This window comes from Haliotis rufescens, unplaced genomic scaffold (genome assembly GCF_023055435.1).
Source record: "Haliotis rufescens isolate VD_foot unplaced genomic scaffold, xgHalRufe1.0.p SCAF_7, whole genome shotgun sequence".
NCBI classification, from domain to species: Eukaryota; Metazoa; Mollusca; class Gastropoda; order Lepetellida; family Haliotidae; genus Haliotis; species Haliotis rufescens.
In genome coordinates, this window is record NW_025964361.1 from 52,999,170 (window position 1) to 53,013,827 (window position 14,658).

The 14,658-nt window shown below is 37.1% G+C and overlaps 1 protein-coding gene across 1 annotated transcript in view; it reads left to right on the top strand.

Annotated features, from left to right (window-relative positions):
• The window catches only part of LOC124133678 (sterile alpha motif domain-containing protein 9-like), a 28,851-nt gene extending 21,688 nt beyond the window's left edge, over positions 1–7,163 (top strand). Inside the window, exons 5-6 of the mRNA XM_046498139.2 lie at positions 314–5,122; positions 5,718–7,163. Of these exons, the coding sequence (XP_046354095.2) occupies positions 314–5,076 (4,763 nt within the window). The 3' untranslated portion in view covers positions 5,077–5,122; positions 5,718–7,163. The remainder of the gene's footprint in view (positions 1–313; positions 5,123–5,717) is intronic.
• Positions 7,164–14,658: the final 7,495 nt, after the last annotated feature.

A 14,658-nucleotide genomic window follows, 5' to 3' on the forward strand; every position in this document is an offset into this window, starting at 1 on the left:
AAACAAAAATCGTCAGTTGGGTATCCATCAATGCTATCACCATTACTAGATACAAAATTAATATTATCATCTGGAATGTAGTCCTGAAAATCCTTTGTTCTGGCATTAAAATCGCCAGCGATATATATTTCTTTATCACTATGGTCACTTACAATAGACCCAACCCAACTCAATAAAACCCAACTCAATCAGTCACTTGGCCTTGGCAACAAGTTTTAATTGACTGTGAGGACTAACTGAGAATAATATACTTCTGCATTATTTTCAGCCTCTCACCATTGTTATTGTTTATGCTATGCAATTTTCATTTCAGAACCTGCAAGTCACCACAGAGATATAGAGTCACTGACAGTTGAGGAACTGATTACATATCTAACACCCATTTTTATGAGTCTTAAGCTTGGCGAACATTTTGCAGAAAAGTTCAAAGAATTAGATATTGATGGAGTTGTGTTCTTGACAATGAAAGAGGAAGATTTCAAACAGGAATTCTCCCCTAAGGAACTCTCATTTGGGAAGAGACGTAAACTAATGTTGAAAATCAAAGAGATGAAAGAACAAAAAACTGAATTTACAAAGCAGGACATTAAACTCCCAATACATACAACACTAACTAGTGAAACTGATAAACCAGAAGCTAGAGTTGCTGCAGCTCCATCTGTGCTAACCACACAAACTACTACAGAGGGCAATGCATCACAAACAACAGTTGCTGCATCTGCATCTGAACAAACAAAGCTAACTAGACAGGGTGATACATCAGCAAGATCAATTGCTGCAGCTCCTTACAAAGAGCACTTCAGGAGGTTTGACTTCCCTGTATCCCCAACAGATAGATACACAAGGGGAAGGATGATAGAAATATCAGGCTACTCACGAGAGAACATGATCAACCCTGTAAAGAAGTTTCTGCAACTTGAGAAAGGCGAGAAAAATTTGTACAGGAAGATTGCCAAGGAGACGGTGATGTTTGCATCTGCTTGCATGAATGACCGAACTAATGGAACGCTCTATGTCGGCATCAATCCATTGCCTTCTGATCTTGGCCAGGGACAAGTTGTTGGAATTCATCTTGACAGAGAGAAGTGTGAAGACAACATCAGACAACTGATTGGAGAGGCATTTTATGAAGATCAGCAGGACATAGCATTTCAGGCAGTTCGGTCCGGGAAGTTTATAGAAGTTGCTGATCCTGAGACACAAGACAGACCACTCTGGGTGTTGGAGGTCGATGTTGTTCCCAGTGGAAAGGTTGTGATGGAGGAAGCCTTCTTTATTCGTGGCAAGATGGTAGGTGCACACAAGGCCAAGAAGCAACAATTGTACAGATTAATTGATGGAACCATAACTTCACTTTCTGAAAAAGACATTTATGATTTTATGAAGAAGAAGAAGAGCCTGACAGAATTGAGACTTCAACAGGAGATCCAATCATCACCTTCCTATGTGCCACCAGATTTGAGGAAGAAGATTCTCAATCTGTTTACAGGTGGCAGTGAAACAATAGAAGATGAAATATATCCAGTGTTACTGATAAGTCCACTAGACACATCCATGGATCATGGCTATATTGAAGAAAACCTGTCCTTCATCCAGTATTTTGATACCAAGGCTGTCTTTGATTTTGATCCAACCAGTGACTCCAAAGGTATCTATTCTGCAAATGAAAAGAGGCAAGTTTATGAAGTCCATACAACTGAAAACTTTGACAAAATTGCAGGTGGATATTCAGAAAAGGATCTTGAATCTCTGAATTTTTCAACAGAAAAGTCATGGATTTTTTGTAATGGTTACAGCCGACTTAGAATGGAAGAAATGCAACCATATGACTGGAAACAGAAACGTTTTGATGGCTTTAAGGAGGCCCTTAGATTCTTTCATTCAAGCATTCCTCTTGGCAGAGGTATCTTGTTGATATTCCTCTTTTCAAAGAATTATGAAGTACTTTTAGAAGCTGCAGATGAAGTGATTCTCAAGTTTAAAGACCAGTGGATGGTTGTTGCAGAAACAGAAGAGATAGCCAACTTGTGGAAAGAGCAACTAATAATGCGAAATGTCGTATCAAAGAAATCTTTGGACAACAGATGTATTCTTGGGATGCCTTGGAGACATGTCAACTCCACTTTCACACAGATTATTAGCCCTAAACAAACAGGGGTGTGTGAACTGCCCACTTCAACTGGAGCCTTTTGTGTGTTGAAAGACAGAATAAGAATTGAAATGTGTGATCTGGAGATACTCAGCAGCAAAGAGTGTGAGGCAGATGAAGCCCTGAATAACGCTGAGTCAAGGGAGCTGTTGAGGAGGAAAGTTGAAGAGAAATTCTTCAGGGGAAGTCAAGTTCAGTGGATGAATTTTTGGTTCAGAGACAACCATGTCTTAAAGAGGCTTCAGCATAAGGACCTTATAAAAGAGGTGGAGAAATCTCTAGAAAACCCCAACCGTGATGAGGACGTGAGGGTAAATTTGGTGACACTGATGCATCAGCCAGGTGCAGGAGGGACAACTTCATCAAGGCAAATTCTCTGGGATCTGAAGGAAAAGTACAGATGTTGCGTAGTCAGGAAGATCACTGATGAAACGGCAGCACAGATAGCAAAATTGAGAAGCTATGATGAGCCAACAACAAGGAAACCACCTCTGATTCTCATCGACAATGAAGAGAAGGATAAGGTTCATCAATTGCTGTTTGAACTTGAGGAAAAAGCAAAAGTGGCTTCCCATTATGAGGATCAAACCCTGAACATTTTCTGTGCTGTCCTATGGTGCCATCGCGGTGTGGATATTCAACGATCTGATAGAACACAAATTCTTTTAAAGCATGAACTTCACAGATGGGAACTAGAATGGTTTCAAAGGAAATATGAAACCCTTGAAAGGAAATTTCATGAAGACAGAAAGGTTGATCCAAAACTTTTGGTTAGCTTCAATATTCTGAAGACCAACTTTGATAGTGACTACATCAAGAGAATAGTCATTGAGTTCATGAGACAAATTGATGACACAGAAGAGTCAGTGTTAATTAGGTACTTGTCATTGTTGAACTCATATGATGTAGATTTCCAAACAATGCCAGTGTCTGCTTTTGATCCAATCACTGAGAAGCAATTAAGACAAAAGAGAATTTTGCAGTTTGGAGTATTGGAGAGAAGTGGATCAAGGCAAAAAGGGTGGGAAACAAAAATGAGTACTTCTCTGCGTGTCTTAGTGAATGAGTCATCACAAAGAGGAGTTCATGGCTCACACATAAAGACAATAAGGATCACCAGCCCTCTTCTTGCAAAGGAAATTCTTCGTTACATTCAAAAGGAAAACTGTCTAGAAACAAGTGAAATCATGATTGAGTTTCTGTCATCTGTCATATTTGATTATGAAAATGGCAGCACCAACAAACTTTTGACTATCATTAAGAATGTTGTGAAGAAAAGAGTCACAGGAAAAGATGGAATTGGAAGATTTTCACCTCTCATTTTGCATATTCATGAAACTGAAGGATCTGAAAAAGCAGCTGAAATATTTGTTGAAGTGCACAGGAAAACACATGATCCAATGATTGCTCAACAGATTGCAAGATATTACATCCATACAAGCAACTGGACTGAGGCAGAGAGGTATGCTGGTATTGCGACACAAAATCGCCCTAATAGCTCCTTCCTTTGGGATACTTATGGACAGGTTTATAAACAGCAACTTTTCGAGTACTATGAAAGGGCTAAGAAAGGAGTCAAAATCAGCAAAGAGGATGCCAGTGTGATCCTCCAGCTGGCACAGAAAGCTATGAACATCTTCAGAAAGGAACAAATCCTTAGTGAAACTGAGAAAAGTTTCAAGACAAATAATGGTGGCTGCTTTGGAGAACTCAGGGTCATCCTCCGTTTACTTGAGACATTTTGTCACTTTGAAAGTTTCCCTGGTGCAAGGGACTTCCACAGGTACCTTGTTGACAAGGACTTTAAAACTGACGCTTTCTCCTTTTTAGAGAAACATGAAGAAGAGATGATGAAATCACTAGGGGAATCAGCTTTCAAAACTATTCGAAAACTGGAAGATGAATCTGTGCAGATAAAATCTGATTCACGAGAGGAATTTAAGTTAGACCAACACTTTGACAGAAAAAGTCTTATTCAACTTAAGGAAAGTGTGAGTGCACATTTTGGAGAGGTGTCTACTGAAATACCGGGCTCTCTTAGTGATGAAGATGCCTGTGAATACAGAAGAAGGTATGCACGTAGAATGGGGGTGACATCTTTGCAAGGAGCCCTTTCTCTGAAGTATGAGAATCATGTGGACTGGGAAGACAGACTGGTGAGAGTTTATGACCTGATGAAGGAAAATGTGAAAGCTAAAGCTTGTACAGCATTTGACTTGGTGACAATTTTGAATACAGTTATTACCCTTCATATTGGTGAATCATCAAAAATTGCACCTATTCCATATTCAAAAATTTTAGAATGGAGTATGAAGCTGTACAATGCCAAGCAGCCTGATGGTAGGCCTTATTTGGAGACGTATCTCTATCTAGTTCTTTTTCACTTCCCAACAGAAAGTAGGAAGGCACAGGCTTGTAATACTTGTTCTGAAGTAAAGCTCCAGGAAGCTGTGAACAGATGGAATGAGGCCTTTTTCACAAACTACCCAAAGCATCGTGACTTGGAACAGTTTTCACGAAAAAAGGATACAACTCTTTTCTTTCTTGGTAACGGTTCAGGATTGACAGAAATTGTGTACCAGAAGGAACTGATGAAGAGAGGAGGCAGAATGCGGGACGATGAGTACTGGCGGTCTGACCAGGCCAGACGAAGATTCCAGCGCCTTGAGGGGACACTACTAATGAGTGGCCAGGAAGTGCAATTGGACCTTCAGCTTCGGGGAGGAACCAAATTCCCTCTCACAATTCCAACTTCCAAACCAACAAAAAAGAGAACCATGTGTCTAAAGAGGGTCTACTGCGTCCTTGGCTTCAGTTGGTCTGGGCCAAAGGCATATGACATTACTTTAGATAACCCATCAAGTGGGAGCCGAAGGAGAGCTGATGTTGTCCCCAGGTCACCTGTTCAGCAAACACACACACGTTAAAGACAAACTGGAGAGTCTTCGAAGGAAGAAAGTGCTTTCAAATCATGTAAGTATTTTATTCACTGACCAAAACGACAGCAAATGAAATGCTGGTATGTGACATGCCAAATGCTTTTAAGCGTTATCTTTGAGATACTTCCAGGATATCATGTCAAGCAAATTCTTCCCTTTGAGTGCTTTTGTAAAACAAATGATAACAAATATTGATCCATGGAATGAAATGGTACATTTATAGTTCATTCACCAAAGGCTCCATCCTTCTGTCAGTCCATCTGTTATTAGACCCGTGAAGATGCCAGGGTAGAATAGGTCTTCAGCAAACCATGCTTGCCGTAAAAGATGACTCTGCTTGTCGTAAAAGGCGACTAACTGGATCTGGTGGTCAGGCTCGCTGACTTGGTTGATGCATGTCATCGATCCCAATTGCGTGGATCGATGCTCATGATATTAATCACTGGATTGTCTGGTCCAGACTCGATTATTTACAGACCACCGTCATATAGCTGGAATATTGCTGAGTGCGGCGTTAAACAACAAACTAAACTAAACCAAACCATCTGTTATTAACTTTCACATTTTCACCTTAAAGCCTATGAAGCTGGAAGGAAGGAAATTGTTATGAAAAACGTTTCATTTCACAGGAATGCAAACAGAAAGCTGACCTGGAACAAAAGATGAAAGAACTGACTGGTGCCAGGACACACTTGCTGGACAGTTCTAGAACAGGCAGCAAATAAAAGCAAACAGCAACTGTATACAGCATTCTGTTGCAGTAGTTTCAATTGAAACTGTTGCAATGTATGTTTTGTTCAGACAGAAAATACACCAGTGTATATGTTATTTTTCAAAGATAAAGACATTGATTAATTTAGTGCTTTCAAACATTCTCAAGCTGTTATTGTGAGAGGACTGGGTATTTTATGCCTGGTGTTGATAGTGTTTGTCACAGCATCATGACACTGTTTTATGCTATGTGAAAGGGTCATTCTGACGCAGTCTCTCATTGGTTGGTTAGGTTTAAATTTACCTAGATGGATGATGTCTTGGTTAAACATAACATGTCAACAAGAATATTCAGTGTCGATTACCTGTCAAAACAGATCCAATTAGGCATTAAAGGCAAATTATAGAATGAGAATTATATGAATGGATCACTGAAAATCACCAATGACTCCAGGTCTTCACAAAAAGGGTTAAATTATTGATTTATTTTTGTTTGATTTTCTTCCTCCATCTTTGAATGAGGAAATTAGGAGATAAACATTATTTTCAGTGTTGAGCCAGGTTAACTGTAGATTTAACCGCGCTAAATTGAATTTGGAACCGAATGTGCAGTTTAAAGAAAACTAAGCAAGCTTTGCAAAGCTTTAGTTCCGCACCTCCCCATTATGATGGATGTCATATTGTTCATTGTGACGCAAAACATATGACATCAAAGTCGTATATAAAAAAGCACCAAATTCCATGCTCTCTGTTGTCCCCAAAACTTAAAACACATTCACTTTGTAGATTTCTCATTTGTTTTGTGGAGAAATGTATTACCACATATCCTTTGAATATTGTAGTAACCACAACTTTGCAATTTGTAACCTACGATTGTAGATATAATTATTTACATATGCCTACTGACAATGACTGAAAAAGGTACTATTCTGTGAAAATTGGCTTCCATGGTAATGCAGTCGTCAAATGTGCTGTTTCAATCAGAGGGTGTATTTTGTGATTTCACAACCAGAATTGAGTAATTTGCATATGCATGGTAGAATGTCATGAAATGCAACAAATTCATCCCTACCATAAAGACAGCACATGTAGTATCTTGTAAATACTGGTTCTTGATACAATTGGATTGTAAAGTTGACAAAATGCCTCTATCCAAATCCACTTGCTTTAACCAATTTGAGAATTGGGTCCCCTTTTTATTTGTTGTTGCATATACTTGTATACTTGTAATGGCTGCTGATGTAACATGTTATGACTTGGTTTAAATTTTGTTATAAATCATTTGGTTGGTGGTCAAAGTGATTAAAGGTGTGTACTATTTATGTAAAATAAGAACTTGAATGCCACCCACCCCCACCCCACCCCCCCACCCCCCCAAAAAAAATAAAATAAATAAAAATAAAAAAATAAAATAAATAGAATAAAATAATATTTAAAATAAATATTTAAAAAATGAATGAGTGAGTATGTAAAAAGAAACGAAAAATGTAGCTGTTAGATTTTGTAGTAATGATTGATCAAATGTAAAGCATAAAAAGAGTGGCCTTATCTTGGGCATGGTGAATCACTCGAATCATGGCGAATTATGAAATTTGAATATCACCATACAATAATATTATCTGTGTCTGGATGGTATAAATAATTGAATCGGTTAAAGGTCTTTCATAATATCTTACATGATGTTATTGACATGATGGGATGATATTAACAAAAGTGTATTGTTGCAATCGGGGTGATGAGATATCGGCTTGAACTCTTAACCAGAACAGAAAACCAAGATGTTATTGGGATATAGAGATTGCCATCACGGTTTACGGTAGTCAAGTTCTCTCTAAACCATCCAAGTACAGAAACCTGATTAAGTACTCTACAATAAAATGTATTGAATAGTTTTTGTATGAATGTCTGCTTTTCTAATGTAAAACATTTTACATTTTGTGAGATTTTTTGACAAGGTGTTATATATGTATATATTCATAAAAATGTTTTGTACATGATTTATAGAATATTTGTACATTTTATAAAAAACCAAACAGGAAATCTTTTAATTCATTTGCAAAACATGACTTTCAGCAAGTCTGAGTAAAAAAGCCTTGTACATAGATCTAGACAGATAGATGATAAAGATGATATAAAATGCACACTGTTTGTAATAATTGCTACTGTTGCTCACAGAATCTTATACATAAATAGTGATAATAATGGTCACATATTCAATGTATTTTAATGTTACTGACTATATTTTTTGGTCAATATATTCCCCAGCATTGAAGTCTACTTTTGTTATCAACTGCGGGCTTGATTCCCTTGTGTTTACTTTTGTTATCAACAGCAAATCCATTTATATTGTCAGAAAAGACACATTGTGTAAGAAATCCAACTATTAACCATGTTTATCATCCAAAACTGGCTCCCACAGGAGATATGGCTTGGATTAGATCAAGCGATATCTACACTGTAGATATCGCTGCAATGAAATTACATCACAATGCTTTGCAGACCATTGTGACGTCACCGGTTACCATGACGTCACAATCAAATGACATCTCTAATGAAGCTGTTAGCAGTACTTTTTACACTGAAAACAATGCTAATTACTGTCTACAAATTGAAAAAGTTGGAGGAATGATGTTGGATGATAAATAAAATCTCACCCTCGTGACTTTTTATATCAAATATATCAACACTCGTTGATAAATGAGGCAAAAATCCTCGGCAAGCCTCGCAATTTTTCCACTTTTATCAACTCGTGTTGATATATTTGATATCAAAAGACACTCGGGTGAGATTCTCTATTTACGTTGAAGCCCTTTGGCTGCCATATTTGTTTCATTTGTTGATGTTTTGCCCGTTTTAGATTCCTACATCAGCTACATGGGGTGTGTGCAAGTAGCAAAAGTATTTTTTATATAAGATATATTGTATTACATTAATGAGGTTGGCTATTCCAAACTAGTTTGGTTTTCTTTCTACAAATGTTAATGTATTTGTTAAAGGTACTCAAGGATGTTATTTGTTGTATTTTTATAAACACATTCTAATAAGTTATAAACTCTATGCTCAACTTGATATTTTATACCTTAAGGAACTGTAAATTACCTGAGATCATCAACAATATGCATCTTGTTCATCATGTCCATTTGATTAATACTTCAGACAAAATGTTTTGTACAACTGCCTCTGTGGTGTAGTGGATAGAGCGTCTGTCTGGAGAGTGGAAGGTTGGGGGTTCGATCTAGTGTCACACCAAAATATGTTAAAATATGGTACTTGTTTTACCCTGCCTGGCATTCGGCATTAAGGTGCTAAAACAAGGACAGGTCAGGTCTGAGTCAGTATACTGTGTCTGAGAGGGGTGTCCATGGTATCTCAGAGGACTTAAATTGCATGCAATGTTTATTTCACCAGGTATTATTCAGCTCGGTGTTTCAGATTGATACTCTATGTTGTGTTTTATTTGGGATGGTGATTCAACTGTATTTATTTTATGATGTGTTCCATTTGGGGATGGTGATTAAGGAGATATACATACTGTGTTTTCAATGTAGAGCTAGGTTACCTGTAGATCTAAATTGAATTTGGAAACAAACGTGCAGCAGTGATTTGGGGGATTTGATTCAAATGTATTTAGACATATGTTATGTTCTATTTGGCGGGGGGCACGGGTTGCCCAGTCGTCTAAGGCGCCGCGATTCGCTGTGCAGAATTTGCGTCCCTTGGGCATGCCAGAAACCTATGATTGTGGGTTCGCATCCCGGTTTGCCCCGATTATGTTTCTAGGTTTGTCAGCACCATACCCGTGCTTGTGGGTTTCACCGAAGTGGTAAACGTCTGAGACCTGCATCACTTCGGGCTTTCCTCCCACATTAAGCTGACACGCCGTGATAAAACTGGAATACTGTTAAAAGGGGCGTTAAACCCAACTCACTCACTCACTCCATTTGGGGATGGTTATTTAAGTGTATTTATTATATGTTGTGTTCTTTTGGGGATGGTGATTCAAGTGTATTTCAAATATATCTTAACCTTCATACTTTTACTGATTTTCTGAGACAATCTGTTTTGTAGAACATTAAGAAGAAATGTAGATATGTTGCTGCCCAATGTGTTAAGGTATTAAGGTATTAAGTGCCTAGACTCAACAGGAGTTATTCATCTCAGTATTCAGGGGAAGGGGAGCACGGGTGGCCCAGTCGTCTAAGGTGCCACGATTCGTTGTGCAGAGTTGCTTCCCTTGGGCACGCTAGGAACCTATGATTGTGGGTTCGAATCTAGGTTTGTTTCTAGGTTTGTCAGCACCATATCCGTGCTCGTGGGTTTCACCGAAGTGGTAAACATCTGAGACCTGCATCACTTTGGGCTTTCCTCCCACGCTGACACGCCGTGATATAACTGGAATACTGTTAAAAGCGGCATTAAACCCGATTCACACACGCACTCATCAGTATTCAGGGAGTGTTTCTACAAAATAGCTACATTGGTTACCTCCTTACAGAGCTCCAGATAAGCTTTTGGCGTTGTGGGTATTTTACCCATGCATTTTAAAATCATTGGGTATCAATAATTCTATCTGGGTATTCAAATTTCTGTTACCCACTAGTTTTTACACATGTAGGTATTTAAGTTAAATATTTAAAAACACTATTCATCTAGTCCCTGCAAACTGGTGTCGTGTGGGTTCGAGAGCTTTATAGGACTAAAAAATATCACGATACTTCCACAAGAAAGTGTGATGGCAAATGATCATGATGTAACTGTCATTGTGGAGTTTGGCAAGGTTGACAGAATGTCCATTTATAATTTCAAAATAAGTTGCTGATTTGCTAATCGAATACGCAGGGTTACTTCACAATATTTTGATGATACACACAAGTTTTATTTTTGCAGCGAATCTGCAATGTTTGTTGCGTATTTGACACGCTTGGATTTTATTTTACTGCATATTTCTGCATTTTTGATGCGTATTTTACGCAGATTCGCAGCTTATCTGGAGCTCTGACTCCTTATCAATGTGACAGTGAATAATACATGTAGATTATAACAAGTAGATTCTTCATAGCACTGAAAGATCAAGGCAGCATAAGTTTATTTAAACTGTATTCGTAATTTAACACCAAGCCATCTGTAAACATTTCAGTGTTTGTCTTCTTGTCTGCAACCACTTCATGGATTGAGCTGATGTTGGTAGATGTTCCCAACTGGGGGATTGTGCTATGATATCATGTTGTCTGGAACCTCTTGAAGGATTTGAAGGATAGCAATAAGGTCACATCTGACAGGACAGGATGACATGTCTTTATGTACCCAAAGTACCCATACCGTATTCGACGTTATAAGCGCCCTGCTCTAAGAAGCGCCCACGGCGATATTTGTTAATATATTGGCTAGTGAACAATCCCAATTTGCACCCCTTCCGATTGATCAATGTACACAAGACTTATTTTTCCGTGTATAATACATGTGCTATATGCATCCTTAATTATGGAAATTAAATTCTTGAAAAATATATCTGTCGTATAAAAACATTTCAGGCTGTCAGTATAAACCACGAAATTTACGACCTTTCAACTCTGTTTTTTTTCACCAAAATAATATTCTAATAAGAGCACCCTAATTCTAATTTTGAGAGCGCCCTGGACGCTTATTATGTCGAATACGGTATTACACAATTAAAGTTTAAAGATCCTATACTAATAATCTGTTTACATCCTATTGTGATTTATGTTTTATATATTTTATGTCATTTTTCTTACTTATGTCCTTGTTCACTCTATCTTATACCAATTGTGTTTTATTGTGTATACTAAATTCCCTGCGGATATTTTTTTATGAACACTCTTGTAATTTCTCTTTGAAATGGTGTGTGTGCATAATTTATTTTTTCATGTCTTTGTATAATTTACTGTAGTAATTATTTCTTAATATATTGTACACACAGAGTGAGCCTTCAATTATCTGTCTGTCTGTCTGTCTGTCTGTATGTCTGTCTGTCTATCTTTCTGTATATGTCTGCTGAACAATGGTGTGTTGAACATGCCAACAAAGAAGTAGTCCAATTATTCTTTCATGATTTTTGTTTTAGCTTTTTATTCTGTTTCATTTTCATTATATAGTTGTGCATGTTACACATATAGTTGCTGTACATTAAGAGAAGAGTAGATGACACTTGTTGAAATATCCAATATCATACCAACTGCGTGGATCGATACTCATGATGTCATCACTAGATTGTCTGGTCCAGACTCGATTATTTACAGACCGCCGTCATATAGCTGGAATATTTCTGAGTGTGGCGTTAAACAAAAAACAAACAAACAAAACAATATTAGAATTTCCATTTGAAATATATTTTGTTAATAAGTATTATTGAGTAAGCTCCCATTGAATTTACTGGAAAGTTTGCATTTTGTGTGGAATTCTTTTGTTAACTATGAAATTTTTCAGCACCAGTATTATGGTGTTTGCAGGATTATTGTTATGTGAGATATGAATGAGTACCACTTTTTCTTTTGAAATATGAATTTTTATTTTCCCTTTATTGAGAAGCCAGTTTTCCATATAAGACGAGATGGGATGGGGGGTGGGGGGGGAGGGGGTACCTTTTGACATTCCCAAAATAGGTGTAAATTGTATCTTATTATTTGAGCAATAACTACACAAGTCACTGTCCACATATCCCATTTTGTAAAGTAGCGAAGTAGTAGGTAGAATATGATGTAATATTTGATATTGAAACCACTGAAATGTACATGACTTTGTACACCTAAATGGTATAGGATTTTGATGTTTACGATCTGCTTTGCAGATTTCACTTCTTGAAAGTGTTGATTCTTGGTAATATGTTTGGCCATAAGTATTTTACAGAAATATTGAAAACCTTTCATGGTTTTTAACAAATAAAGCAAATTTAATGGTAAAATTCTCTATGTTTCTTCAGCTTCTGAATGCCCTGTTGCTGACAGTATTGCTTACCAGTAATAAACTGGATCAGACTTAAATAGGTAGGATAATTAATATTAATGTATTTTTTCGTGAATTGTACAAATGAGACAAAGTGTTCCTTTTCATCACTAAACAAATGAAAAATGCACCAAACCATTAAATTTATATACCGATACTGTTAAAATATTGCATAAACCTTATGAATCTAAGTTTAGTGATGCCCCTTCCTTAACCAAACAAATATTGCTTTGTTTTCAATACTCAATTTAATCTTAGTCAAACATCACAGACCAACTTAAAACAACCTATACCATGAAAATGAACTGTGATTTTAGTCCCAGCGATGATTACAGGTGCACCTAATATATGTTTTTGTTCATATATTTCTATTTTTGACTTTTTTGGTATTATGTACAAAATGAATGTTAAACTTTATCTAAAAATATTCATGTAGTATACTGCAGATACTATGGTTGTCAACCTTGGACCCCTTTTGGCAAAAGAGCAAATGAGAGAAAGGAGTGTTGATATGACATGATAAAATTCATTGTAACCTTTTATGATTTTTTGTGTACACATAATAAATGATCAGATCTTTTGTTTAATACCTGTGTAACCTATGCGACTAAGATGCACTATCATCACTTGTCAGATGGATTGACAAAGAGACTGGTTTCTGTCTCTCCTTGCAACGCAACACCTTTTGCACATGTTTTGAAACAAATTCTGGATCTGGGACCCATTCTACAAAGCAAGCTTAATGATAAGACAAGTGTAACCCTCGTACTTTAACACAGAGTTGAGTGATAATTGAGCTAAGATTGCAAACAATTTTTTCATGAATATTTTGTTATTGCTGATGTAGTCACAGAAAAAGGTTTCCAAAGTCTTGTGGTGGATGTTGTTTCTCTGTATTGGTAGAACTGAGATCAAATAAAATGCGAAAAGACTCTTACCTATCAACTAGTTGATCAACTATAAATGTAAAACACATTAGAGGAGTATGTGACACTCATTATGTTTCTTGCAATCATGTACAACAAAGACAGCTAATACTTTTTGCTTTATTTTTAAGGCAAAACATACGTAAAGGATTAATTCAAATTTGAGCGAAGAATGTATAGCTTATCTCCATTATGTTTAGTTTCTAATGCCATGGTGCTTTATGTGATATAATTTAGATGTAATTTTGAAAATAAAGCTTTTTTAATGAATTTGTCTTATTATATTATTTCAGCGTCACACAATAGGTGAATATTCAGTTGCAAGTATACTGAATCATCTACAACGAGGTTTTAGTATGTGTTATCATATGCAAAAAAGATTTATGATGTTGCATGGTTGCAACCCCATGGATGCAAGTTTGTAATTTATTGTTGTCTTGAACGGCAAATATCTCAAGGGTGCACCCTGTACATTGGAAGACCGCCTCCTACACCTACAGAGTACCTGTTGTAATTAAACTGGCCCACCTTGACCTTGAATAAAATAATGTTAGAAACACTTCATCCGGTGACACTATGCTCAGGCTGTGATTTGGATGTCACCGAGATGATATGGAAAGCTCTATACTGTTGTGTGATGTGAAAATCTATGGGTGGTAAGCTCTATACTGTTGTGTGATATAAAACGCAATGCTTGGGAGGCACTGTACTGTTGTGTGACATAAAAAACACAAAGGGTGGTAGGCTCTTTACTGTTGTGTGATATGAAACACAAAGGGTGGCAGGCTCTATACTGTTGTGTGATATGAAACAAAGGGTGGTAGGCTCTGTACTGTTATGTGATATGAAAGACAAAGGGTGGTAAGCTCTTTACTGTTGTGTGATATGAAACACAAAGGAAGGTAGGCTCTATACTGTTGTGTGATATGAAACACAAAGGGTGGTAAGCTCTATACTGTTGTGTAATATGAAA